The 24,008-nt window shown below is 24.0% G+C and overlaps 4 protein-coding genes across 6 annotated transcripts; 1 reads left to right on the top strand and 3 right to left on the bottom strand.

Moving 5' to 3' along the window:
* Window positions 1-744: 744 nt before the first annotated feature.
* LOC122509443 (HIG1 domain family member 2A, mitochondrial) lies at window positions 745-3,428 on the bottom strand. Its single transcript, XM_043623540.1, has 2 exons — window positions 3,091-3,428; window positions 745-1,070 (listed from the first exon to the last, which is right to left on the bottom strand). Exons 1-2 carry the CDS (start codon window positions 3,230-3,232, stop codon window positions 883-885), a joined length of 330 nt encoding a protein of 109 aa, XP_043479475.1. The 5' UTR covers window positions 3,233-3,428; the 3' UTR covers window positions 745-882.
* A 20-nt stretch (window positions 3,429-3,448) lies between these two features.
* LOC122509442 (U3 small nucleolar ribonucleoprotein protein IMP3) lies at window positions 3,449-4,696 on the bottom strand. Its single transcript, XM_043623539.1, has 4 exons — window positions 4,472-4,696; window positions 4,014-4,328; window positions 3,730-3,802; window positions 3,449-3,550 (listed from the first exon to the last, which is right to left on the bottom strand). The coding sequence occupies exons 1-4, from the start codon at window positions 4,606-4,608 to the stop codon at window positions 3,527-3,529; spliced, it is 549 nt and encodes a 182-aa protein (XP_043479474.1). The 5' UTR covers window positions 4,609-4,696; the 3' UTR covers window positions 3,449-3,526.
* Window positions 4,697-4,777: 81 nt separating this feature from the next.
* LOC122509441 (glycoprotein endo-alpha-1,2-mannosidase) lies at window positions 4,778-8,719 on the top strand. Of its 3 annotated transcripts, none has more exons than XM_043623537.1 (5): window positions 4,778-5,136; window positions 5,655-6,275; window positions 6,574-6,836; window positions 7,360-7,678; window positions 7,787-8,719. In XM_043623537.1, the coding sequence occupies exons 2-5, from the start codon at window positions 5,712-5,714 to the stop codon at window positions 8,054-8,056; spliced, it is 1,416 nt and encodes a 471-aa protein (XP_043479472.1). In that variant the 5' UTR covers window positions 4,778-5,136; window positions 5,655-5,711; the 3' UTR covers window positions 8,057-8,719. The 3 variants fall into 3 exon arrangements, with proteins under 3 accessions (XP_043479472.1, XP_043479470.1, XP_043479471.1); XM_043623535.1 differs by having other exon boundaries at window positions 4,779-5,114; window positions 7,787-8,718; XM_043623536.1 differs by lacking the exon at window positions 4,778-5,136 and having other exon boundaries at window positions 5,554-6,275; window positions 7,787-8,718.
* Window positions 8,720-11,280: 2,561 nt separating this feature from the next.
* On the bottom strand, window positions 11,281-23,210 carry LOC122509528 (exportin-4-like). The gene is made up of 12 exons (XM_043623674.1): window positions 23,082-23,210; window positions 21,989-22,378; window positions 19,175-19,442; window positions 18,540-18,988; window positions 18,164-18,425; window positions 17,828-18,084; window positions 17,300-17,739; window positions 16,015-16,298; window positions 15,669-15,844; window positions 15,149-15,447; window positions 14,690-14,918; window positions 11,281-12,716 (listed from the first exon to the last, which is right to left on the bottom strand). Exons 1-12 carry the CDS (start codon window positions 23,130-23,132, stop codon window positions 12,429-12,431), a joined length of 3,393 nt encoding a protein of 1,130 aa, XP_043479609.1. The 5' UTR covers window positions 23,133-23,210; the 3' UTR covers window positions 11,281-12,428.
* Window positions 23,211-24,008: the final 798 nt, after the last annotated feature.

Raw genomic sequence — 24,008 nt, 5'->3', positions numbered from 1 at the left:
AAACATGGTTTTTTTTTCAAATTTTATTTTGCCCAAGAAAAAATTAACCAAAACATTTGGTTTTCAATAATTAATTGAATTATTAAATAAAAATCTTTTTCTTTTTGCGAATACGTAATAAATTGAGATATTCGAATTTAAGAAGCAAGCAATAATTTTTATTACGGTTTGCATTCCATGACCCTGCTCTCTTATTTTTTAGAATATTAAGAAAAGTATGAAATATTTTTTTTTAATAATATCACTGCTGTGGCTACAATTTTTGTTTAAGAAAATAATTGAGTCAGTAATTAGCGCAGCATCGTATTGAGTTTAGAATACAGACACAATTTAATGTATTTCTCAGCGATAAATATTATGTAAAATTTTTGCTTAGATATAATATTGAAAGAGTGTACGAAATATTCATACTCTTTTCTTCTTTTTTTTGAAAATATTTGAAATTCAATTTATTGTGATTTATAATCAATAAAACTGAAATAATTAATACTACGTCATTGTTGTTCTTTTGATTCGCCTAAAATTTTCCATTTCTAAAAAATTAATTTTCGAAAATAAATTCGTAAAAATTGTAAATTAGTTTCAAGGATGAAAAATGTTGAGTAAAATAATTATTATCTTCTCTATTTTTCGTCTATATTTTCGAATAAAGGTGAAGAATTTTTATCCAAGTATTTTTTGTAATAGAAATCATACTGGTAAATAAAAAAAGGGAAAAAAGTAAAATAAATAATTCAGCGAAAATTTGAAATATTAAAAATCCTACTAATTTATTAAAACAGTTATGTTTTATTTATAAATAATACAATGGCTTAAGGTCCTATTTATGCTGTACATGTAACTATTTATCATAAATTAGACAAAATCGGTCAGTAATTTTTTTCAAGATTTTTCTTCGCCCCTTTTTTTCATGTCATTTGCCCTTGCAATCCAAAGACTGAATACAACCGCAGCAAGTGTTAATCCTTGAAAAGTAACCCTAGCACGCATGGCATATTGTTGTTTCATACTATTGCCTTTTTTAAATTGATAAAGACCATAAGTCAGAGCACTGGTAGTTGCCAAAAGTCCTGAAGATAAAATTTTATTTTATTGTAATTGTAATTATTTCTTAATATATTTAGTAATTATTCTTGTACCACAATAAATTGTATTCAATTTTTTTTTATTATTTTTATGCAATTTAGAAAAATTTTTTATTTACAAATTATAATTTCATTTTCATAATTCAAAAAAAATCAATTCTTAACTAATTTACTAATTTCACTATTAATGTTTATTTTCAAACATTTTAATAAAATTCTTCAGAAAAAAATCAATTATCAAAAATTTTAATAAAATACTTCAGAAAAAATTCAATTACTTTGGAAATATTTAATTAAATACTTTGAAACAATTTATTTACATTTTTAGTTAATGAAAACTTATGAAATGAATTCAATTATTTTCAAAAAGTTAATAAAATTCTTCGCGAAAATTCAATTATTTTGAAAAATTTTGTAAAAATTCTTTATTTAAATTAAATTATTTTTAGTACAATTTTTATTAAATTCCTCGAAAGAATTCAATTATTTTCCAAAATTTGAATAAAACTCTTTAAGAAAAATTCCATTTTTTTCAAAGAATTAAATCAAAAAATTATAAGTGATATTACTAAATCAGAATATTATAATTATTCTTTATTAAAATATAAAATAAAAACTCTTGGCAGGATTTCAATTATTTTCTATATATTATTAATAAAATTCATAGCAAAAATTCTATTAGTCTTTAAAATTTTGATAAAACTCGTTATAAATGAAAAATTAAATTAAATACTTTGAAAAAATTGAATTATTTTCATAATTATTAAAATTCTTCCCAGGAATTCAATTATTTTGAAAATTTTTTAATAAAATTATTCGCAGAAATTCTGTTAATTTTAAAAAATTCTTCAGATTAAAATTTTCTTTTTCCACAAAATTTTAATTAAATTCCTCGGAAGAATTCAATTATTTTTCGAAAATTTCCACAAAATTCTTAGCAATAGTTCAATTATTTTCATTATCAATAAAATTCTTCGCAGGAATGCAATTATTTTGAAAATTTTAAATAAACTATTTTTTGCAGAAATTCTATTATTTTGAAAACATTTTGTTTGAGAATTAAATTCTTTTTTAAATATACAATTTTAATTGAATTCCCCTCAAAAATTCAATTATTTTAGAAAATTTTAATAAAATTTCGAGCATGATTTCAATTATTTTCATAATTAATAAAATTCTTTCCAGGAATTGAATTAATTTAGAAAATTTTTCGCAGAAATTCTGTTAATTTCAAAAAATTCAATATAAGATTTAAATTATTTTTCAAAAATTTCCTTAAAATTTTTAGCAATAGTTCAATTATTTTCATTATCAATAAAATTCTTCGCAGAAATTCAATTATTTTGAAAATTTTTAATAAAATTCTTTGCAGAAGTTATATTTTAATAATATTTTCTGTATAAAACTCTTTATAAGAAAAAAATTTAACTAAATACTTTGAAAAAATTTAATTATGTTCATAACTATTTTTCATAATAATGTTCAAAATTGATAATAATATTTAGAGGCCTTTTACAAGAACCGTTTTATAAGAATATTGATAATAATATTTAGAGGCCTTTTACGGTTTTAAGAAATAATAAATAATAATAAATAATAATTTTTTAATAAATAATTAAATTAAAACACTTCCCAGGAATTAAATAATTTAAAAAGTTTTTTAAAAATAGGTACTGCGCAGAAATTCTATTATTTTGAAATAATATTCTTTCTAAGAATTAAATTTTTTTACAATAAATTTTAATTGAATTTCTTCAAATAATTGAAATATTTTCGAATATTTTTAAAAAATTCTTAGTCAGATTTTTATGGAAAAAGATACTATTTTTGTATAATATTATGTTCTTTCCTTCGTTTGTAACGATAGGTTATGTTTGGAGTCTTCTTATTGTCATGAAACATTCTTAAACTATATAAAACATTAAAATTCTTCAACGTCAATAGAATATACAAATAAATTTAGCTAAAATTAATCACTTTTTTAATTATAAAAACACATATTTACCCAAAGGTACACCAGGACTTTCTTTACACTTGCGAATTAACTTGTCCATGGAACCTTCATATTGTTCACTAGAATATTCATTTGTATCAACATTAACCTTAGGAATCCATTCAGCTGCACCAATTTCTTCTTTATTCGACATTTTTTAAATATTTTTTTTCTTTAAATTCAATAATTCATTCAAATTCACATTTCGTTCATTTCAATCACGTTGATCACGTTGAACGCACTTTTTATTACAAAAAAAAACAGTAAGGAAGAGGGGGAAACGAAAACAATTGTGTAGATCAGAGAGGAATCTACATTTTCTGATGTATTTAAATATGAATTAGCCCGGGACAATTAAAAATTGAGCAAATATTAGCAAATAGTTTTTATTTAAAAAAATTAGAAATTATTTTATCAATAACCTATTTTATAGAAATACTTTTTATAATTACATAGCATCGAAATCGTCTCTCTGTAAAGGAAAATTTATTAATTCATTATTTTTCATCCAAGAATTTTGTATTGCAATTTGTATGAAGTTTGCAATTTAACGCAATTTTGCAATTTAAAATTTAAAATTTTCAAACGAATAGAATTTAAAGAATTTAAATTTAAATAATAAATTATAAAATAATAAATTTTAATACTTACGGCATTGTTGTACGTCATTATGTGTTTCTTAATAGCTGAAGTATCGACCCACGTTACAAAGTCTTCCAAATTTCTGAAAATAATAAATGTTTTAAATTAAAATTTTCAACTTGAAGAATTTTGGATATTATAGATATTGAAAATCATTGAATTGAGAAAAATTTTTTGAAAATAATTGAAATTTTGCAAAGAATTTTAATAGAATTTTTGAAAATAATTGAAATTCGGAGAAAAATTTTATTATTTTTAAAGATAATTGTAATGAGGAACTAATAGTGAATTACCTCGTTACAAGAAAAGCTGGATCTTTGACTAATTCAGCTCCAACTCTCACATGTCCCTGTTCAATTAATTGCACTGCCATTTTTAAATTTTCACTCATTTTATTTCGAACCATTATAACTGGCAATCGTCGACGACAAAAGGAACTGGCATTTACTTTTTGACACAATGATAGATCCCATTTTGTAGGAATTAGACCCATCATGTACAATTTTTCAAGTAATAATGCACTTTGCTCGGCTCGAAAAGGATGATCCTGGTCAATTTCCTTTATTTTTTTGCCAACTTCCCGAATTTCTCGCGCTAATTGATTATATCTACAAATAAATTATTAATTAAATCATAGAAGGAATAAAATATGATAAAATAATAAAAATATAAATAGTATGAAATATGAAAAGAAAATGAAAAGAAGTGATAAAATCAATGGATTGATAAAGTTTATAGGTTATGTACTCACGTTGTGTAGTCACTTCTCTTTTGAATACGATAACGTTTCAATATTTTTACTTCGTGTAAATTGTTGTCAGCTTTCCATGAAATGAAGTCGACCTTTTTTAGTAGTTTTTGTTCGTGATATTTCAATTTTCGTACCATTTTATGTCTAATTAATAAATATTGACAGTTAACTCAACAATAAGCAACAATGTGACTTGTGAACTCTCTGAAGTTTGCAGAGTATCACTATCGAATCGCAATGGCGATAGAATCGAAAGATCGAATCGGTTTGAGAGGTTAGTTTTTTGCGAAAATTGCGACCTGTCAAATGTGTGAAATGTGTCAAAATTCTCTTGTGTTCTCTCATTGTCTCTCCTCTCTCATGGAATTTATTCGCGAATTGCGCCATTAAATACTTCCAAGTATTTCAATAATAGGTTTACTATAATTTTCACACCATTTTTCGCATTAAATCGCATAATTTTCTGCATTTTTTTTTGCCAAAGTGGATTATTTCAGATCTACAATTTGTGATACAGACAAAAGTGCTTTTCTTGAAAGTGGATATTATAAAATATTCAGATTTTATAGTGAAAATCTTTTTAAAAATTAGTGTATTAGTGAATAGGGTTTAAAGAAAGTGTTTAAAGTGCAAATTACAAAAGGTTCCAAATTATAATCCAGCATGTCTGTATATTTTTATTTCTTTTATAAGTTCTTTTTTATATTTGTTTATTAGTTTGCTTCATTTTTCTCCATTATTTATACATTTATAATTTATTATATTTGATAATTATTTATAAATACAATAAGATGAGAAATTATTGTTATTATTGTTATTGTTACCATATATTGTTGCCATCCTGAACAATATTGATTTTCTATTGTTTCAAGCACACTTTTCCTAACCCTTTGAATGCTTTGCTTTGAATTTATATTATGATAATTTCTTTCTATAAATTTCTCGTATAAAAATAATTCCAGTTTTTAAGAAACAAATTAATTCTTTCGAAAAAGATTTTTTTAGAAAAAGATTAAGATTTAAAATTATCGTTTTTTTCAGTGGATTTGTTTATAATTTATTTCATTTATTTACAATTTATTTATAATTAGATTTATAATTAATTTTAATTTTTCTTTTCAGTGGATTTGTTTAATTTTTATTATTTCCTACCGTTTACAACTCTAATCCCCCTTTTTTACAGCTTTTTGAATAAACTGAAAATTTAAATAATATACGAGTTTTTAAAAAAAAAACAATCATGATACTGACTGGGGTTATGACAGCAGTTTCTTTAAGAAGATGTTTTTATTTGTCCGCTGTGGTTTTGGTGCTCTCGACATTAATGGCAGCAGTTATAATTGTGAAATTAACACCTTTAGAATCAATTAAATGTCAACCACATCCAGTAACTCCGGGTGTTGAATGGAGTACAATTGTAAATCAACAAATTGATCCTATAACAACACCGAAAGTAATTGAAAATAATCAAAAGGAAATGAATAACAGGAGATATAATGAAATGAGGGAGAAAATTGTTCAAAATAAAATTGCTCGCATGTCAAGGCGAATGAGAAATAAAATTCTTCCATTATTAAATAGTTCCGTTATTGTCGAGCCAAATTACAATATTCATATATTTTACTATCCTTGGTATCGATCTAAGGAATACGATGGATTTTGGAAGCACTGGAATCACGAGTATTTGCCAAATTGGAAGAAAAATGATAAGAGAATCTTTCCACAAGGGCATCATGATCCACCGGCTGATATTGGCTCTAATTTTTATCCCGATTTGGGCTGTTACAGTTCTTTCGATCCAAAGGTATTTAATATTTCCTATTTACTATTTTTTTCTAAATATTTCTTGATCTATTTTTTATTTTTTCATCTATTTTTTATTTTTTTATCTACTTTTTATTTTTTCATCCATTTTTTATTTATCTATTTTTCTTTCTATCTATTAATAATAATTAATATCGAAATAAACATTTTTTTATTTATTGTGTATTAATTATTTCTTGTTGTCTAGTAAATTTACTATGAATATAATATATTTAGCTAGTAATTTATTTATGTTTGAAATAAAAAGAAAATGCTTTAAAGAAATGTGAAATTTGCAGGTGATCGATTTGCATATGAAGCAGTTAAAAGAAACGGGAATTGGCGTTGCAATTGTTTCATGGACTCCACAAACAGTAGCCGATAATACAGACGTACTAATGCCAGATTTATTGGATGCAGCTCATCGTTATCAATTAAAAGTTGCACCGCAAATAGAACCATACGAGGGAAGAAATCCAATTAATTTATTGGACCACATAAAATATTTATTCACAAATTATGGATCGCATCCAGCACTCTACAGACTAAAGAGAGAGGACGAGTAAGTTATGCGCCAATTTTTTTTTATAAATATTATTATTATTATTAAAGGAAAATCTAATTTTAAATATCGATAAGACATAAATAAAATATAAAGAAATAATTATGAATACATATGAAATAAATTTATTAATTAATTTCATTAAACTTACAGGCTTCGGATTGAATGACTTTTTAAACTCTTTTCGACTATTTTTAATAAAAAGCAAATTTTTCGACTTATTTTCAAAAATTATTACTTTTTCAACTTTTCTTCTCCAAATATTGCAACAAAATGACACTTTTTTGGTATAAAATGCAACTTATTTCGATACAGTGTAAAAATGACTAGTTAAATCTTTAAAAAATTATTTTTAGATCATTTTTTTAAGATAATTAAATTTTTGAAATAAATGAATTTAAAAAGTTTTGAATAATTAAAATTTAGTACAATTTTATTCGAAAATGATTGTTTTTTTAAGTATTTTATTAAAGTTTTTGGAAATTAATTAAAAAAGTATTAATGAATTTGTAAAATGTTTCAGTGGAGCAATATTGCCGGTTATTTACATTTATGACTCGTACGTATTTCCATCCACTGCTTGGTGGGAATTATTATCGGAGAGGGGGAATTTAACTTTGAGAGGCTCGGAAATGGATGCATTTTATATAGGTTTATTAGTAGAATCGCAGCATAAAAGTCATATTAAAAAATCACATTTTGATGGATTTTATACGTACTTTGCGGTAAATGGCTTCAGCTACGGAAGCACCTGGAAGAATTGGAAGGATTTGAATAAATTCGCCATTCAAAATAAACTTCTTTTTATACCAAGCGTTGGACCCGGCTATGCCGATACACAGGTATACAAAAAAATATTTTTTTTTTATTTATTTTTAATTTATAAAAAAAAATAATAAAAATTGTTTTTTTGTTTTATTAAAATTAATAAATTGTGTAATTAATTTCAGGTACGTCCTTGGAATGCGGATAATACAAGACCACGTCGTCATGGACAATATTATGAAGTTGCATGGAGAACGGCACTAAATAGCGGAGCAACGACAATTTCAATAACTTCGTTTAACGAATGGCACGAAGGAACACAAATAGAACCGGCCAAACCAGCAAGTAATAAAGATTTTAATTATTTAGATTATGAACCAGAAGGACCTAATTTTTATCTGAATTTAACAAAATGGTGGGTTCAACAATTCACGGTAAAATACAAAGCTCAATAAGTATTAACAATTATTATTATTATTCTAATCTATTTTAATCTTCTACAGAAAAAAAAACTTTTATCCATTCATCATCAAGCATATCTGTTACAGATAAAATTCATCATGTCTCTCTGATATAAAACATTTCTCTTCAATATTTAGAAATTTTTCTTCTTTTTCTCCAATTTTTTCCCTCTCACGAAAAAATGGAAAAATTTCAAATATTCAAGAGAAAGACTATTTTTACCGATTTAAATATAAAAATATAAAGGTATTGAGAAACCGGAGATTCGGGCAAGAATAATCGATACTTTTCAGTCAACTAACTTTGATTAATTTTGATACAATAAAATTTATTATTTAATAATTACAATTATAATTATAATTATATTTAATAATTATATTGTTTTAAAATTTTTTCTTTGTTAATTGATTTTGAGAGTCAATTTTTCTTGTCCTAATTATTATAATATATCAACAAAGTGATAAATTCCTCATAATATTGATGAATTTAATAATTTTTCGAAAAATAACAGAAACATTTTTTCTCTAACATAAATTAAAATTCGTCTTTTAAAAAAAATATTTATAAACAGCCAACAGTGTATTGCTTTATAGTCAGTAAAACAATTATAAAATAATTAACAATATCGAAAAGAACTTGACTTTTGTAAATTGAAATTAAATTTGTAAAATTGTAATTAAATTCATAACTTAAAAATGAAATTTCTAAATTGATATTAAATTCCAAGTATGTTTCCAAAATTAAATTAAAAGTTAAAATCGAATTCTAAATTAAAATTAAATTCGAAATTGAAATTAAATTAGAAATTAAAATTAAATTCTAAGTTAAAATCAAATTTGAAATTAAAATTAAATTCTAAATTAAAATTCTATTCAAAGTTAAAATCAAATTCTAAATTAAAATTAAATTTGCGACTAAAAGTGTATTATGATTAATTAATTCTAATTCTACTGTGTTACAATTTATTTTTATATAATTACGAGGGTGATAAATTTTACTGTTTAAGGATTTGTTAAATATTTTCTAATTAAGAGTATTTTTTACAAGAAATTGAATTACAATTTTCTCATTTCGCTCTTCTGTGAGAATATTGATTAATTAGAAGAAAAAAACACAAAAGTGTATTTTAACCAGGGTTGTTTATATTATGGCTTTAACTATTTAATAATTATTAATACTCATATTGCGTAATAAGTATTTAACAAAATTAAATGTATTCTTCATAAACTATAATATTTTCCTTGTGAAAAAAATATTACCAGAAAAGTAAGAAAAACAACTTAACTTTCAGTTCCTTCGCAAATATTTTTTTCTTCTTGAAAACAATATTAGTGAATATTAATTATTTTTAATTAATGTAATTAATGTAATTCAACTAATTAAAAATTAATTAATTATTATAAAGTTTGAATTTTATTTTTCTGTAAAAATTAAAAAATTGCTATGTTGTAATATTTTTTTCAACAAGAATAAATAGTTAATAAGCAACGTGTACCAAAGAATTGGGTTTTGTGAAAGGAAATTTTGAATTTTGTGAAATATTGGTGACCAATGTTGATAATACAATAATACTTAACATTAATAATGACGAGTTTAGAATTTTGAATGCTAGTCATGAAAACAGGAGAAAGGGAATAAAATTTCTTCCACGAAAGCTAAAATTTTGAATACTCTATTTTGATACACCAAAAATTCAGAGCGAGAAATCTTTATCATCTTTACCGCATAATTTAAGAATAATTTCTCTAAAAATTTTCTCCTCGTAAATTTCTGCAAAAAAAAAAAAAAAAGATCTTTCATAATAATAAATAAAAAAATCGCGCATACATTTGTAAATATAAATACAAAACAAATATTTCAAATTCTAAATAATTCACTATCAATTCTCGAAAAGTAATTTTTGGTGTACCTTTATTGTATGTATATTATATAGACAATAATCAGTCCCTGTTCTTTACAACTCACAGGGTAATTTCTTCCTGGTAATTAATCTTATTGTAGAATTTTAAAGTTGCATTCTCCTTGAATAATCTTAAAAATTTTTATCCAAAGCATATCTATTTAGTATTTTAGATTTTTCAACTTAACGTGTTGTATAAATGTTAAAATTTTTAATTATTAATTAATTATTAATATTAATGTATTTAAAAATAATAATTAGTCCTTAAATTTTAACATTTTTGTATAATGATTCAAAAATCCTCGAAAAACTGCAATAACAGAATTTTTTTAGAAACAAAAATAAAAATGTCTGTAAACAAAAAATAAAATAATAGTCGATGATTTATTTTTAGCTTCGATAATTTATTTGTCGAATTAATATATACATATCTAGAACATAATTCTAGGATTGATATTGTAATAAGTATTCAAGTTACACTTTTAATATTAATATAAGCACTGATCTCATGTTTATCATTAATAATATTGTTTGAAACATGTGCGAAAAAATTAAGTGCACAAAAAACGGGTAAATAAAATTACATTCATTGAAATTAATTCGTTTTTTTGTATTTTTCGTGTGACATTGTAATTAAATTTCGATTTTTCGACCCATTACAATTTTTTTTCAATTCTAGCGATTTATTTTCGAACAAAAGAAAATTGAAACAAGGCTGAAAAAAAGTTAATTCAAATTTTCAATAAGTGAAATAACAGAGTAGAATAAAAATAAAAAATACCATGAAACATATTTCGATCCACAATCATTGATTTTGATTTTATGAACCATTTTTTAATTTAAAAAAAATATAATTAAATGAATTTAAATATTTTATTTTATTTAAATAAATTTTGATTGAAAGGTCGAATTTTCTGTAACTAGAAGAAAGACAAAGAGATATTTGAAAAGATTATATTTATAGGACACATATATTTGTAGCACAAATTTTGTTCTTTTTTTCAATAAATATACATTTTTTTTTTTTTTACTTTAAATATGCATTACACATTAACATTAGCAATAAAAACAGAAAATTGCATATGTGAATACTTTCAATTGGTATATAGCTTCTTGTAAATATAAAATAATTTTATTTACAACAATTAACACTATTCTAAATTAATATACTTTCGATTAGAATAATTGATCTCAAATAATAATAATAATAATATTAAAAAAAAATCACACACAAAAATTCAATTTTCAAATTAGAAAAAACAGCGTAAAAATAATACCTATGTAAGAGAAAAGAAATCTGAAAAAACATGCAAAAAGTAATATGTACAGATTTTATTGAAAATTCGATTTTTCAATTTTACACTGAAATGGAGTCGTTTGGATGAATCCACAAAAAGGGAGGCAACAAAAAAAAAATCACTGTACATAATACTCAAATCGAGGAAATATAAACAGTGGACAAAGTGATATCAAATTTTCATTTTTTTTTATACGTGTTTTAACAAGCGAAAAAAATGTAGTTTTTTTTATAACAGGAAATGTGCATTAGTGTCAAATTTTGAAAATATAATCCAAGTTTTTTTGAAGAGAAAATATTCTCAGTCTATCAGTTCTGCTTGATATCTATTTTAAGTGTTAAAAAAGTGAATTTAAAAATAACTTTTAACTTCTCTAAATTTAAAATTAAGTAGTATTTTAGTTTCATTTGTTAAATTGTTTTGCAATAAAGTACCAATACAATATTTAACACAATTAGATAAAATTTTGATTTCAGCTCTTTTTCTTTTATCGATTTCGACAAACAGCAATACTATAATAGTAAGAATTATCAGTCATATTTAGAAAATTTTTATAGAATATTTATGAGCACATTTTCATTGCATAAATAACGTCACAATAATTATACAAATGGACTGAATTTTTGCGATACAATTAGAGCTTAAATATTCCTTTTTCGTGCTGTGCAATAAGAGTCGATTTAGAGCAGAATAATTTTTTCGTGTAGATTAAATACTGGTACTTTAAAATTTAACTTTCACAGCATAATTGATTCTTTAAAAAAAGAAATCGAGTTTTTTTTTAAATATTGGAGTTCTTGATTATTCTGAAAGTTCTCTGTTTTTTTTATCATTTAAAAAAAAGAACTCAGAAAATTCTCTTATTTATCGAGAATTGAAAACATTTGTATTCGAAAAATATTCTCAAGCTTCGATGACTGGAAGAATGTATTGGCTTGATTATTATTTTTTGTATTTGTACGCTTGTATTAAAAATATTCGGAAATCAATTCGTTGTGACATTCCGAAAATTCGTCTTTTTCAGTTTTTTTAGTAGAAATCATTTCACTTTTTTCTTAAGATTACAAACGTATACACTCACAATTTTTTTTTTTTTTTTGTTTTTTCTTTTGTAATTACTGGGAGAGTCGTAAAAAATGTATTACAGTAAGTACAATGGACATAATTTTACTTGACTATTAAAAATCCTTGTATGTTGACAATAAATTTGTCAAAATTGTCTTTGAACTTAATCATTGTTACACGTTCGCCGTTTAATGCAATATTAGCTGTGAGTTCGGTGAAAGCTGCTGCGAGTCTTTCGGCAATTTGTGTATTCTCTTGAGATGATAAGACATCCTGGACAATTTGCTGATATTGCTCCTGATAGCAGCAAATTAAATAATACAATGGTGTAACCGTGTGAGATATGAGATCCGAATTGATTTGATGATTGAAGATGAGATTTATTATCAGCTGCAAACAAATGTCAATATTCGAAAAAAATTATTTTTATTTATTTTTTTATTTTTCAAAATTGCTACATTCTATTCTTTTATTAAATTTTTTTAATTCATTCTTGAATTGATTACGCAGGCCTTGAATAATAATTACGTTGAATACAATTGTAAAAAATATGAAATGCTACAAAAATATTTATTTTTTGTTAAATTTCTGAAGAAAGTAGAAATTTCTGGAAACTATTAAATTTCTAAATTCTAACCGATTCAGTTTTTCGAAAAATGTGAATTAAAATTGTTTTTGAAATTAATTGAATTTTTAAATATACAATAAATTAAAAAAATTTTTAACAATCTAAATTTTGTAAAATTGAATTTAAAATTGTATTTTAAGTGGACTTTTTAATTTTTTGAATAATTCAATTCTTTAAAGAACTTTCTGAAAATTATTAAAAATAATTGATTGCAGGTAAAGAATTCGGGGTTAAAATTCTAGAAAATAATTTTGGAAAATTAAACAGTAGCAATTTTTACAAAATAATTAAATTTCAGAAGGCTTTAAATTGAAATTTTTGTAATTTTTTTGAACATTTTTGAAAATTAAATTTGAATAAAAATTCTAAACAATTCAGTTATTTGAAAAATTGTGATTAAAATTCTTTAAAAATTAATTTATTTTTATATAATTAACATTTATTTAAAATTTTGGAATAAATAATTTAATAATTTTGACGAATTTATTTATTTCACGAATTTCCTTTCGTAAAATTAAATTGAAAACTATTGTTTGTTAGACGTATTTTAAGTAAACATTCGTTTATTTGAATAATTGAATTTTCAAACAACTTTTTGAAAAATTATTGAAAATAATTGATAATTGATTTAGAAAAGAATTTTAGTAAAAAATTTGAGAAAATAATGAAATTTGTCGAAAGTTTAAGTAGAATTTTTTTATAAATAATTGAATTTCGAAAGGTTTTGACTAGAAATTTCTGAAGATTTTTATTATGAATAATTTGAATTAGAAATTCTAAACAATTTATATCTTTAAAAAACTGTGAATTAAATTATTTAAAAAAAAGCAATTTCTTTATAAATTTTTGAGGAATTAATCAATTTAATAATTTTGAAGAATTTATTTATTTCATGAATTTTCTTTCATAAAATTAAATTAAAAATTATTGTCTTTTAAACGTATGTTAAGTGAACCTTTTTTTTATGTAATAATTGAATTTTCAGACAACTTTCTGAAAAATTATTGAAAATAATCGATTTAGAAACGAATTTTAGTTAAAAATTCTAGAAAATAATTGAGTTTTACAGAAGTTACAGTTGTAATTTTTAGAAATAATTAAATTTCAGAAGGTTTCAACTAAAAAATATTCGAAAAATTGAATTTATGTAAAGAAATTAAATATTTATTTGACAAATTTATTAAACTTTTGAATAATTGAATTTAGAAATTTTGAAGAAATTAGGTTTTTGAGAAATTTTATTTAAACATTTCTTTAAGATAATTAAATTTCCAAAAGTAATTAATTGAAAAATTGACAAAAATTGTAAACCTCGTCAAATTTTATATGAATTAAATTTTATATTTTGGAGAATTTTATCGGTTTTTTAAAAATAACCTTGTTTTTGAAATTTTGAATTTATAAAAATTTTTTTTTGTTTTCAAAATAATTGAATTTCACAAAAGAATTTAATTTATTATCATAATAAGGGAAATAGTAAAAAACTTTTCTAAAAATCAGGGAAAAGTCAGATAAGCATAAAGTCAAATTTCTTTAAAAATTATGAATAAAATTAGCGACTTTTTGTCTTTATACGTAATTTAAATCGAATAAAACGACTTTTTTTTAAAAAAAGTCAATTCGAGGCCTGATTACGTTTTACAAATTACTTTAAAATCATTCAAATTGTTTCGTCGATTTCTTTCGCGAATTAATTCATAATATTTAGAAAGAGAGATAATTTTCAAAAACTTACGTTTAAAAATGGGGCCATGAGTTGATTTCTTGGTTGTCCTTTGTTAATTTCCTTAAAAATATGCATGGCCATAACATGGACCATATCACAGCACAAAATAGTAACGTCATGTCCAAATGAGAAAAAGCCCAATTCCACTGAGACAAGTAAATGTTGCAGTAAATCTTCCGGCAGTGCGCAAACCTTCTCGGGATAAACGTCACACACGAAGGTGATCATTTTAAAATACCTGAAAAAAGAAAGAAAAAAATGACAATTCTAAAAATGACTAACAATTCGAAAAACTAACAAAAAAAACTAATTATTCAAAAAAAACTAAGAATTAAAAAAACAAATGATTTAAATAAAGCAAATCTTTAAAAATGAATGAAATTGAAATAAAATAAATGAAATTGAATAAATAATAATTTTTGGAAATGAATAAAAATTGAAAATGACTTAAAAACGAAAGAGACTCACTGTAAACATAAGGAGGGGAACTTGAGTAAATCAATGGTCATCATGGGCATCACAATATTCAAACCATACAAAAATACATTCACGGATGTAAAAGGTTGATCGCGACTAGAATCAGGATCCGGGAGACTCAAGTCAAAAATGTCTTTGCCAAGTAAATTCGTTAAAAGTTTCATGAGCAGAAGAATATCCTGAAAGCTGTCTTCCTCAGCCGTTGTATCAATAGTCGATCGATTTGTGTTGCATCGTGCATACGTTTGAACAGTATGCAAACACGCTTGAAACATCAGTGAGCTATTTGACTGAAATTGGCACAAAAAAGGATTGTAAAATAATTAATTTCCATTTAACACGCGCTACGAATAAAAGTGGCTAAGGGAAAATTTTCGCATTTTACTCCATTATTCAATCTAAAACGATCAAAAGCATAAAGTGTAAATTTTTGATTTTTTTTTGTACCTTTTTTCGTAGCGCATCGTATTTAAATTCATCACAAGAAATAAACAAAAAAAAAACGCCTTACCTCCGATAAATAGCAAAGCATTCCTTTCGAGCACTCGCAAAATAATTCCAAAATAAGTTGCACCACTTGTTCATAATTATTATATAACGAGAGAAGTTGAGGAAGTTCATTTAGAATAACACTCGTATATTGAAAAACGCTATCAACCGTTGAACTTTGAACTCCTTGAACGACCCCTGAAATAATTAAAATTAAATAAAATAAATGTTCATTTGATAAATAAAAATAATAAACAAACAAAACGATAGATAATAAAATACAATCCTTCCTCTATGAGGAAGCAATAAAATATTATTATTACTAATGCTATTATTAAAAAACAATATTAATATAAATAAAATATTACCTATAATTGATTCGAGTATATCGATAATTTGCATTTTGACATTCTCTTGATGATACGATCTAGAGAAGGATTCATTAGAAATAATTTCTTTGAATCTATTCTGTAAAGGTTGCAAAGTTTGCGACCAATATTGCTCCTTATTACATGCATCTTGAATAGCTCCACCAACTTGAACAATAACCTTCGATAGACCTCGCTTTGCAATTTGTGACAAATCTAAATGTGCCTTTGTCGCTAAGTCGACCAATCTCGGAAAATGATCGGATTGCAGTAAAGCCCCAGACCTGTAGATTTTCGAAATTCAAGTTTTAATCTCAAATTTAAAATTAAAAATAAGAGTTGAAAGTAAAATCTATATTATTTTAATAATCGTTGTACTTCGGTAATTTTATCAAAATTCCTTCGAAGAATATTATTATTTTTATGAAAATAATTGGATTCTCGGGAAGAATTTTATTAAAATTTTTAAAAATCCTAATTAAATTCTTTTGAAGAATTTCTTTGAATTTTTTTAAATAATGTAGTTCCGAAGAATGTTATTAAATTGTTTCGAAGAATTTATTACAATTTTAAAAAATAATTCAATTCTTTCGTGAAATTTTATTGAAAATAATTGAATTTTTGGAAAAAATTTTACAATCTATAAAAGTAATTGAATTCTTTTGAAGAATGTTATTATTTATGAAAATAATTGAATTCTTGCGAAGAATTTTAGTATTTATAAAAATAATTAAATTGTTCTGAAGAATGTTATTGAATTGTTTCGAAGGATTTATTAAAATTTTAGATAATAATTGAATTCTTCTAAAGAATGTTAATATTTATGGAAATAATTGAATTCTTGCGAATAATGTTACTATTTAAAAAAATAATTGAATTGTGTCAAAATTTTTTTAAAAAATTTTAGAAAATAATTGAATTTTTGCAAAAATCTTTACTATTTATAAAAAAAAATAATTGAATTCTTCTGAAGAATGTTATTATTTATGATTATAAATAATAATAAAGTATGTACTTAATAAGTGAATTTTTTAAATATTTTGAATATGAAATTATTCAAAAATTTATATTTGAAAATAAAAAATCTTGTAATTTGTATAATAATAATAGTAAATAAAACAGAACAAAATTGGGGTTGCCACACAGATCATATAATTTAATTTTAATAATTAATTAATTTTATTTTATAAGAGTTGTGCTTACAATTTAAAACTCAAATTTTCTTGGCAACCCTGAAAAAACTGAAATTAGCAAAGGAAAAAGAATACAAATAAAAGATACATACTTGGTTTGTGATTGAGCCAATGCCGATAATAATTGAATAATCAATAATAATAAAGTTTGCTCTCCTTTGAATGATTCAATCATATAGAGAACTTTTTCCAATAAAAAGTTAACAGTCCACATGCCTCCCGGGCTCTCTTCACCGAAAGCTTGCAAAAATATTGTACTAATCTCCGAGTAATTTGCTTCATTTGGCATCAAATAATTCAATGACCAATTATGTAAAAAATACATTATCGAACTACTTAATTCAGGACTCAATATATATGCCGCGTTTGCTTCAATTGCCATTTTTTCAATTTCGCTTATTCGAAAAACAGCGGCCGTCAGTCTAACAACGTGATCTGCTGATTGTTCAGCACCATTTATGTCCGATAAATTACTTTGTGGTGATGCCAAAAGCTGCAATGTTGTATTTACATCGACTTGGCCATTTTGTACCTAAAATGTACAAATTTTCACAATTTAATATATTTTTCATTTTTTAAATTTTATCCATCAAAAGTAAAATTACTGGAAAGTAATTTACCTGTTTCATGCTGTAGCGCATAATTTCTGATGGAATTGTAGGCACTTCTCCTTCTGATTCCATACAGAGAACGTGACTCGCGAGGAGAATTATCCAATGTAAATCTTCATAAATGTTTTCAAGTGTTATTGGAATATTGGCTGTCATCTTTTGACTTAATATACTGCTAAGTTGAGCTCGCAACCGGCTCGTTCGATCTTCAAGAAGTCGGGCTAAAAGTGGTAGCGAATGACCCGGAATTTCTCTTCCCAAATTTCCTGTAAACAGTATTTTAATATTTAATTATATTTGAAGAAAATAAATAAAAATGTAAATAAATAAAACAGAAATATTTACCTATACTGTGTAACTGATAATTAAATTTAGTTCTATCGTCTGCCTCGTTTGAATTAATTTCTTCGTTGCTGATTTCTCTGCCTCCTGCTCCTCTGCTACCATCAGGAGGTGATAAGTGGCACTGAAGGTACGTATTAAATATTTGTACAAAACTATTTTCATTAAATTCATTAGGACACAAATTGTATTGGCATGTAATTGTGCTCCAAATGTCAAGCATTCTCTCGAATGCTTCCATGTATAAACAATCGTCTGCACACATCTAAAAAAAAACAAATTTATTCAAATTAGTCAAAAAAATATAGTCTATCAGAGAATATCCAGAAATATTATCCATAAAAATTAAAAAATTAATAATTAATTCAAAAATACTTACAGACTCCTCGCGAGCAGCGCCTTCAGCAAATAGACAAGTTAATCTCGTGATTTGTTCCATGAACGATTTGAATAAATCTTCGGGCAATGATTTTAATGTATTTTGGAAGAATGTCATGATTTTTCTTATAATTCTAGCAATTCCAAGAGCTTCCTGATCGATAATTTCAATATTGGAGAGAAGTTTAAGGAAGTTTTGTAAATAATTTGTCAGATACTGTAATTTTCCAGAACTAGAGAAACCAATCATATTCAGACTTCCCAATTGAACAAGACAATTCCTTGCATGATGAGCGAGTTGTAGATTGGTACGAACTTTCCAGTAGAGAGTAAAAAATAAGTCTAAAACAGCTGGATCGAGAATCACATCTTGCCAGGAACTATTCAAACGTAATGATGGTACATCCGATTCGTGAACAGTTTCAAAAACTCCTATTAATCTTTTTGGCAGTGCAAAGGAATTAAGGATAATATTTTAGTTCCTAACAAAAAAAAAAAAAAAATGTATCATTTATAGAACAAAAAATACTTTGTTCATTTGAACACTCAGAATTTTAGAATAATAATAAAGAATAAAATTTGAACTTAAGAAATTTTAAACTTGAAATTTAAAAATGAATAATATAAAAAGGATATAGTTTGCATAAATGAATCCCCATAGGAGAATGTTGTCTGATATGACCAAAAGATGTTTGACAAGTGGTAATGTTTCTTCACGTATATTCTCTTTAGTCAATTCTCCGAGTGCTCCAATGCAAAATTTAAATATCCTCTTTAAATCAGTCAATTCAAATTGTTTCTTGGCTTTAAAATGAGTCTCCCATGTTAATCCAACGTCGGAGGATTTTACAGTCGTTGCATATTCTTGCATTAGAGATGATATTATGCTGCATCCCAAAAGTTGCTTAAAAATAAAAAAACAAAAGATGAGAAACTTTGGTGCTTAAATATCCTTAAATTAACTCTTTGGAAAATTTATATTTATATTTTAGGTTTATGTATATTTTATATTTACTTCTATTTTTTATTTTTTATATTTTAAATTTACTTCTATTTTCTATTTTTTTATACAGGGTTGCCACAAAAATTTAATTTTGTTTTTCCTTGTCTTTTCCCTGATTTCGAGACAAAATTTTGACTTTTTCCCTGACCCTAAAGAATATTCTGATTCACTCTAAAAATTATTAGATAATCAAAAAAATGTTCTAATACATTTATTTACGAATTTCTTTAATTGTAAAATTATTCGAAAACATCAATAACTTCATTTTTAAATAAATATTTAATGATAATTTTTTTACAATAGAAATTAAAATGATAATTTTATATTATAAGAATATTATAACTGTAACTTCTTCAAAACTATTTTCATCATTTTAATTCAATTTCCATATTATTTTCTAGAATTTTTAACTAAAATTTTTCTTTAAATCAATTATTTGTGTTAATTTTTTAAAAAAGTTCTTAGAGAATTTTCAAAACGATTTTTTTTAAATTCAATTTTACGAAATTCTTTAATTAAATATAAACAATAGAAAATAGACGCTTCAAATAATTTTTTTTGAAAATTCAATTAAACTATTTTAAAAAAATTAATTCTACAGAATTGTTAGTTAAAAGTATGAAAAATTCAAATTTTCAAAGATTTTAATTTGAAACCTTTTCAAAATTAAACTATTTCTAAAAATTTATGCTAATAATGATTTTAATATTCAATTATTATCTAAAATTTTAACTAAAATTAATTTTTAAATCAATTTTTATTAGGAAATTCTACTAGAACTCAATTATCTAAATACAAAAATAAATACATAATTAATTGAATAATTGAATGTTAAAAAAATTTTTTGAAAATAATTGAATTTGGGAGAAGAGTTTGATTATTTATAAAAATCAATAAAACTTTGAAGACAATTTAAACAAATTTTTAGATATAATTAAATTGAATAATAATGAAAAAAATAATGAAGCTAAATGCCATAAAAAAGAAGAAAAAATGTTGAATTTTAAGAAATTCGGTTTTTCGAGTTTTTGATAATTTTTAATAAATTTAAATTTTTAACCAAAGGCTGAAGACTATTAATTAAGTAAAGTGTTTTTGAAGAGCCCAAAAATATTGAAGCTAAATGCCATAAAAAAGAAGAAAAAATGTTGAATTTTAAGAAATTCGGTTTTTCGAATTTTTGATAATTTTTGATAATTTTAAATTTTTAACCAAAGGGTAGAGACTTTTAAATTGTAAATTGTTTTTGAAGAGCCTAAAAATATTGAAGCTAAATGCCATAAAAAAGAAGAAAAATTGTTGAATTTCAAGAAATTCGGTTTTTCGATTTTTGGTAATTTTTGATAATTTTAGATTTTTTTACCAAAGGGTGGAAACAATTAAATAAGTAGAGTATTTTTGAAGAGCACAAAAATAATGAAGCTAAATGCCATAAAAAAGAAGGAAAAATGTTGAATTTTTAGAAATTCGGTTTTTTGAATTTTTGATAATTTTTGATAATTTTAGATTTTGTACCAAAGTGTGGAGACTATTAAATAAGTAAATTGTTTTTGAAGAGCCCAAAAATAATGAAGCTAAATGCCACAAAAAAGAAGAAAAATTGTTGAATTTTAAGAAATTCGGTTTTTCGAATTTTTGATAATTTTTAATAAATTTAAATTTTTAACCAAAGGGTAGAGACTTTTAAATATGTAAATTGTTTTTGAAGAGCCCAAAAATAATAAAGCTAAATGCTATAAAAGATAAGAATAAATGTTCTTCTCTAAATCAATTATTTTTAATAATTTTTGAGAATGTTCTTCAAAAATTCAATTATTTTAAATAGAAACCAAAAAGTTTACACAAAATTATTCTCAAATGTACTCGTTAACAATTACAATATAATATTCCAAAATTTAAATTATTCCAAAAATATTCTAATTATTATTTTTTAAAAATTACATTCTTCAAAATTCATATTAAAATTATTTAAAATTCAAAATTTCCCAAAATTTAAAATTAAAAGCTTTTAAAATTCGTCTATTTATGAAAATTATAAACGCAACTCTTTTAAAATTGAATTAATTTTGAAATATTTAAGTAAAATTATTCATTAAATAATTTATAGGTAAATAAATCATAAAATTATTATTTTATGATAGTTCTTGAGGAATTAAGTTATTTAAGAAGAAATTATTGTTAGAAATAGAAAAAATTGAAGGTTTTGTATTAGAATTTATGTTAATTTCACAGTTCATAATTCAAACAAAAAAGACACCAAAATTTTGAATTTTCTTATAAATTCTACAAATTAAATGTTTTCCAGCACTTTTAGTAAAAATCCCTGACTCTTCCCTGATTTTCCTGACCAATTCAACTTTCCCTGACTTTTCCCTGACCTGTGGCAAACCCTGTTATATTTATTTCTATTTTATATCAAAATTTTATTGAATAAATATTAAAATTACCCTTTGCATGTCTCCGCTCATAATGAGATTTTCAACTTCATTTAATATTTGACGTCTCTCTTCACCCATATCTTCCACGCTTCCTCTTTTCACCATTATTGCAATAACTTGCAATATTCTTTCCCTCACGAATAATGCCAATGTGGGTTTCGTGATGATATAATGCAAAAGATATTGTCTCAATGAGACAATATCCTCTGGTGGCAAAAATGTCCATTCTCTAATTAACGCTGATTTTATTAAACCAGCCGATTCAAAGAGAACATAGTCTACGGTGCATGTCTCCAATATTTGTCGACAAAGTACATAGGGCGATTTTGTTTTTCGAAAATTAAGGAACACTGCTTCTGCCGATTGTCTCTGCTCAGCGTTCACAAGATTCGGAGGCGCCTGTAACATTTTCATTCATAAATTTCCTTTCTCTTTTCAAACTTAAAATTAGAAATTTACTTTTTTAGCAGTATTTTCAAAAATCGTTCGTTCCCATTACATTTAATTATATTATTTATTTTTTACATAAAAGAAAACGAAAAACTCTCACAATATGAAAATTACACGTGTTTTATAAAGTTTGTAATTTTACATAAATTTATAAATCTCATGAACTTGAAATGAATTCAAACGAAGCGGAAAAAAGCTTCAAGAGAATGATAAAAATGTATATATTATGCTTTGACTAGAAAGTGAAAAGAAAGCTTCGGAATACAGAAAAAAACTCAGTTTCCTAAAATAACGAGCTAATTGTGATGAAAGTGCGGTGTAAATCTAATTTTATACATTTTATATTTTCCCTTTTAATTAAAAAATAGTTGTCAATAATTAATACTTTTTGTGTTTGTCCTTTAACGGAATTTAGTATTTTATATTTATGAACATAAAAAAAACATTGTAATAGAGAAATATTTTTCCTATTCAAAATAAACAATAATATGTATTTTCGACTATGATAACATAACCATCATCGTGAAGGTGTAACATTAAAATTCCGTCAATATGGATATAATATAAAATGCATTTAATATAGCGAAGGGAACATAATTATTCAACTTTAAATGTTTATAGTTTAATTAGTATTAGTAGCAATGGAACTTACTAAAACAACTTGTGCAGCAGCCTCTAATTCCCTTAACACTTGATCAGCCATTTTTACATAAATGTGATAAAAATAATAATTTTTTACACCCCCCACCCTCTAATTAATAAAATCATGTCTACCAACAGAATATCAAACCAGTTGCAAGTATCTTCAAAGCACTTCAAAGAATTCCCTCATTGGTTGAAATAGGCGCGATAATTTAAAATTTACTTACTGTTTTAAATATAGGCGCTCTTTTCAACCAATAGCAAAACTTCAGGTTGACATGCGCAACAGCTGTTACGTAAAGTGCCACCAACTTCAAGAAGTGATTTACTTCAGATCACTAGTTGTCACTAGACACCCTAGACACAAGTTCATTTAAATATTTTGTTGTTAACAGAATCGGATAAATAAGTTAATTGTTAATATTAATAATTAATAATGGTTAAAAATTAAAAATAGTAGTTAAGTTATCGCTAAGTTGACATTTGAAAACGGATCCGTCTCTAAAGAATAAATAAGTTATAAAAAAGAATTTTTTATCAAATCAACAATTCGTGAAAAAGAAGAAAAAAGTTTTAATCGAAATGTCCCTTCAAACAGTTCTGTAATTCGTAAAAAATGACTTATATTGTGTTTTTAAACAATATTTCTAATTTCTAAATATTTAATACTATTTTATCATTTAAAAATTAAATTCCATGCCTATCACACCACTGTATCTAGAAAACTCAGTGCCCCTGACCTTCATTTTTTTCCTGCCGAAAACTCTTTAAATTCTCCTCTTTGATTCAATTCGAAAATAAATAATTTTAACTTCTCATTTAAAAAAAACCGATAAAAGAAAAAAGTATGAAGACAAATTTCTACAAGAAAATGCAGTAAAGTGCATTGCGGGATCTTTAGGAACATTATCACTAGAGCGCAGTGTTGCATTTTAGT

The sequence above is a fragment of the Leptopilina heterotoma genome, unplaced genomic scaffold (assembly GCF_015476425.1).
Source record: "Leptopilina heterotoma isolate Lh14 unplaced genomic scaffold, ASM1547642v1 Lhet_60, whole genome shotgun sequence".
Lineage (NCBI taxonomy): Eukaryota > Metazoa > Arthropoda > Insecta > Hymenoptera > Figitidae > Leptopilina > Leptopilina heterotoma.
This window is presented reverse-complemented; position numbering and strand designations above follow the sequence as displayed.

Bases quoted from the DNA above. Each gene is read 5' to 3' on its own strand.
- LOC122509441 (XM_043623537.1), top strand. From the start codon at position 5,712: ATGATACTGACTGGGGTTATGACAGCAGTTTCTTTAAGAAGATGTTTT. The intron at 6,276-6,573 runs GTATTTAATATT...TGAAATTTGCAG, and splicing joins ACAGTTCTTTCGATCCAAAG to GTGATCGATTTGCATATGAA. The intron at 7,679-7,786 runs GTATACAAAAAA...AATTAATTTCAG, and splicing joins CCGGCTATGCCGATACACAG to GTACGTCCTTGGAATGCGGA.
- LOC122509442 (XM_043623539.1), bottom strand. From the start codon at position 4,608: ATGGTACGAAAATTGAAATATCACGAACAAAAACTACTAAAAAAGGTC. The intron at 3,803-4,013 runs GTAATTCACTAT...TATTATTTTCAG, and splicing joins CCAGCTTTTCTTGTAACGAG to AAATTTGGAAGACTTTGTAA. The intron at 3,551-3,729 runs GTAAGTATTAAA...TTTCCTTTACAG, and splicing joins TAATGACGTACAACAATGCC to AGAGACGATTTCGATGCTAT.
- LOC122509528 (XM_043623674.1), bottom strand. From the start codon at position 23,132: ATGGCTGATCAAGTGTTAAGGGAATTAGAGGCTGCTGCACAAGTTGTT. The intron at 18,989-19,174 runs ATATCCTTTTTA...ATTCCTTTGCAC, and splicing joins GGGATTCATTTATGCAAACT to TGCCAAAAAGATTAATAGGA. The intron at 17,740-17,827 runs GTAAATTACTTT...TGTACATTTTAG, and splicing joins TGCGCTACAGCATGAAACAG to GTACAAAATGGCCAAGTCGA.
- LOC122509443 (XM_043623540.1), bottom strand. From the start codon at position 3,232: ATGTCGAATAAAGAAGAAATTGGTGCAGCTGAATGGATTCCTAAGGTT. The intron at 1,071-3,090 runs GTAAATATGTGT...TTTTATCTTCAG, and splicing joins AAGTCCTGGTGTACCTTTGG to GACTTTTGGCAACTACCAGT.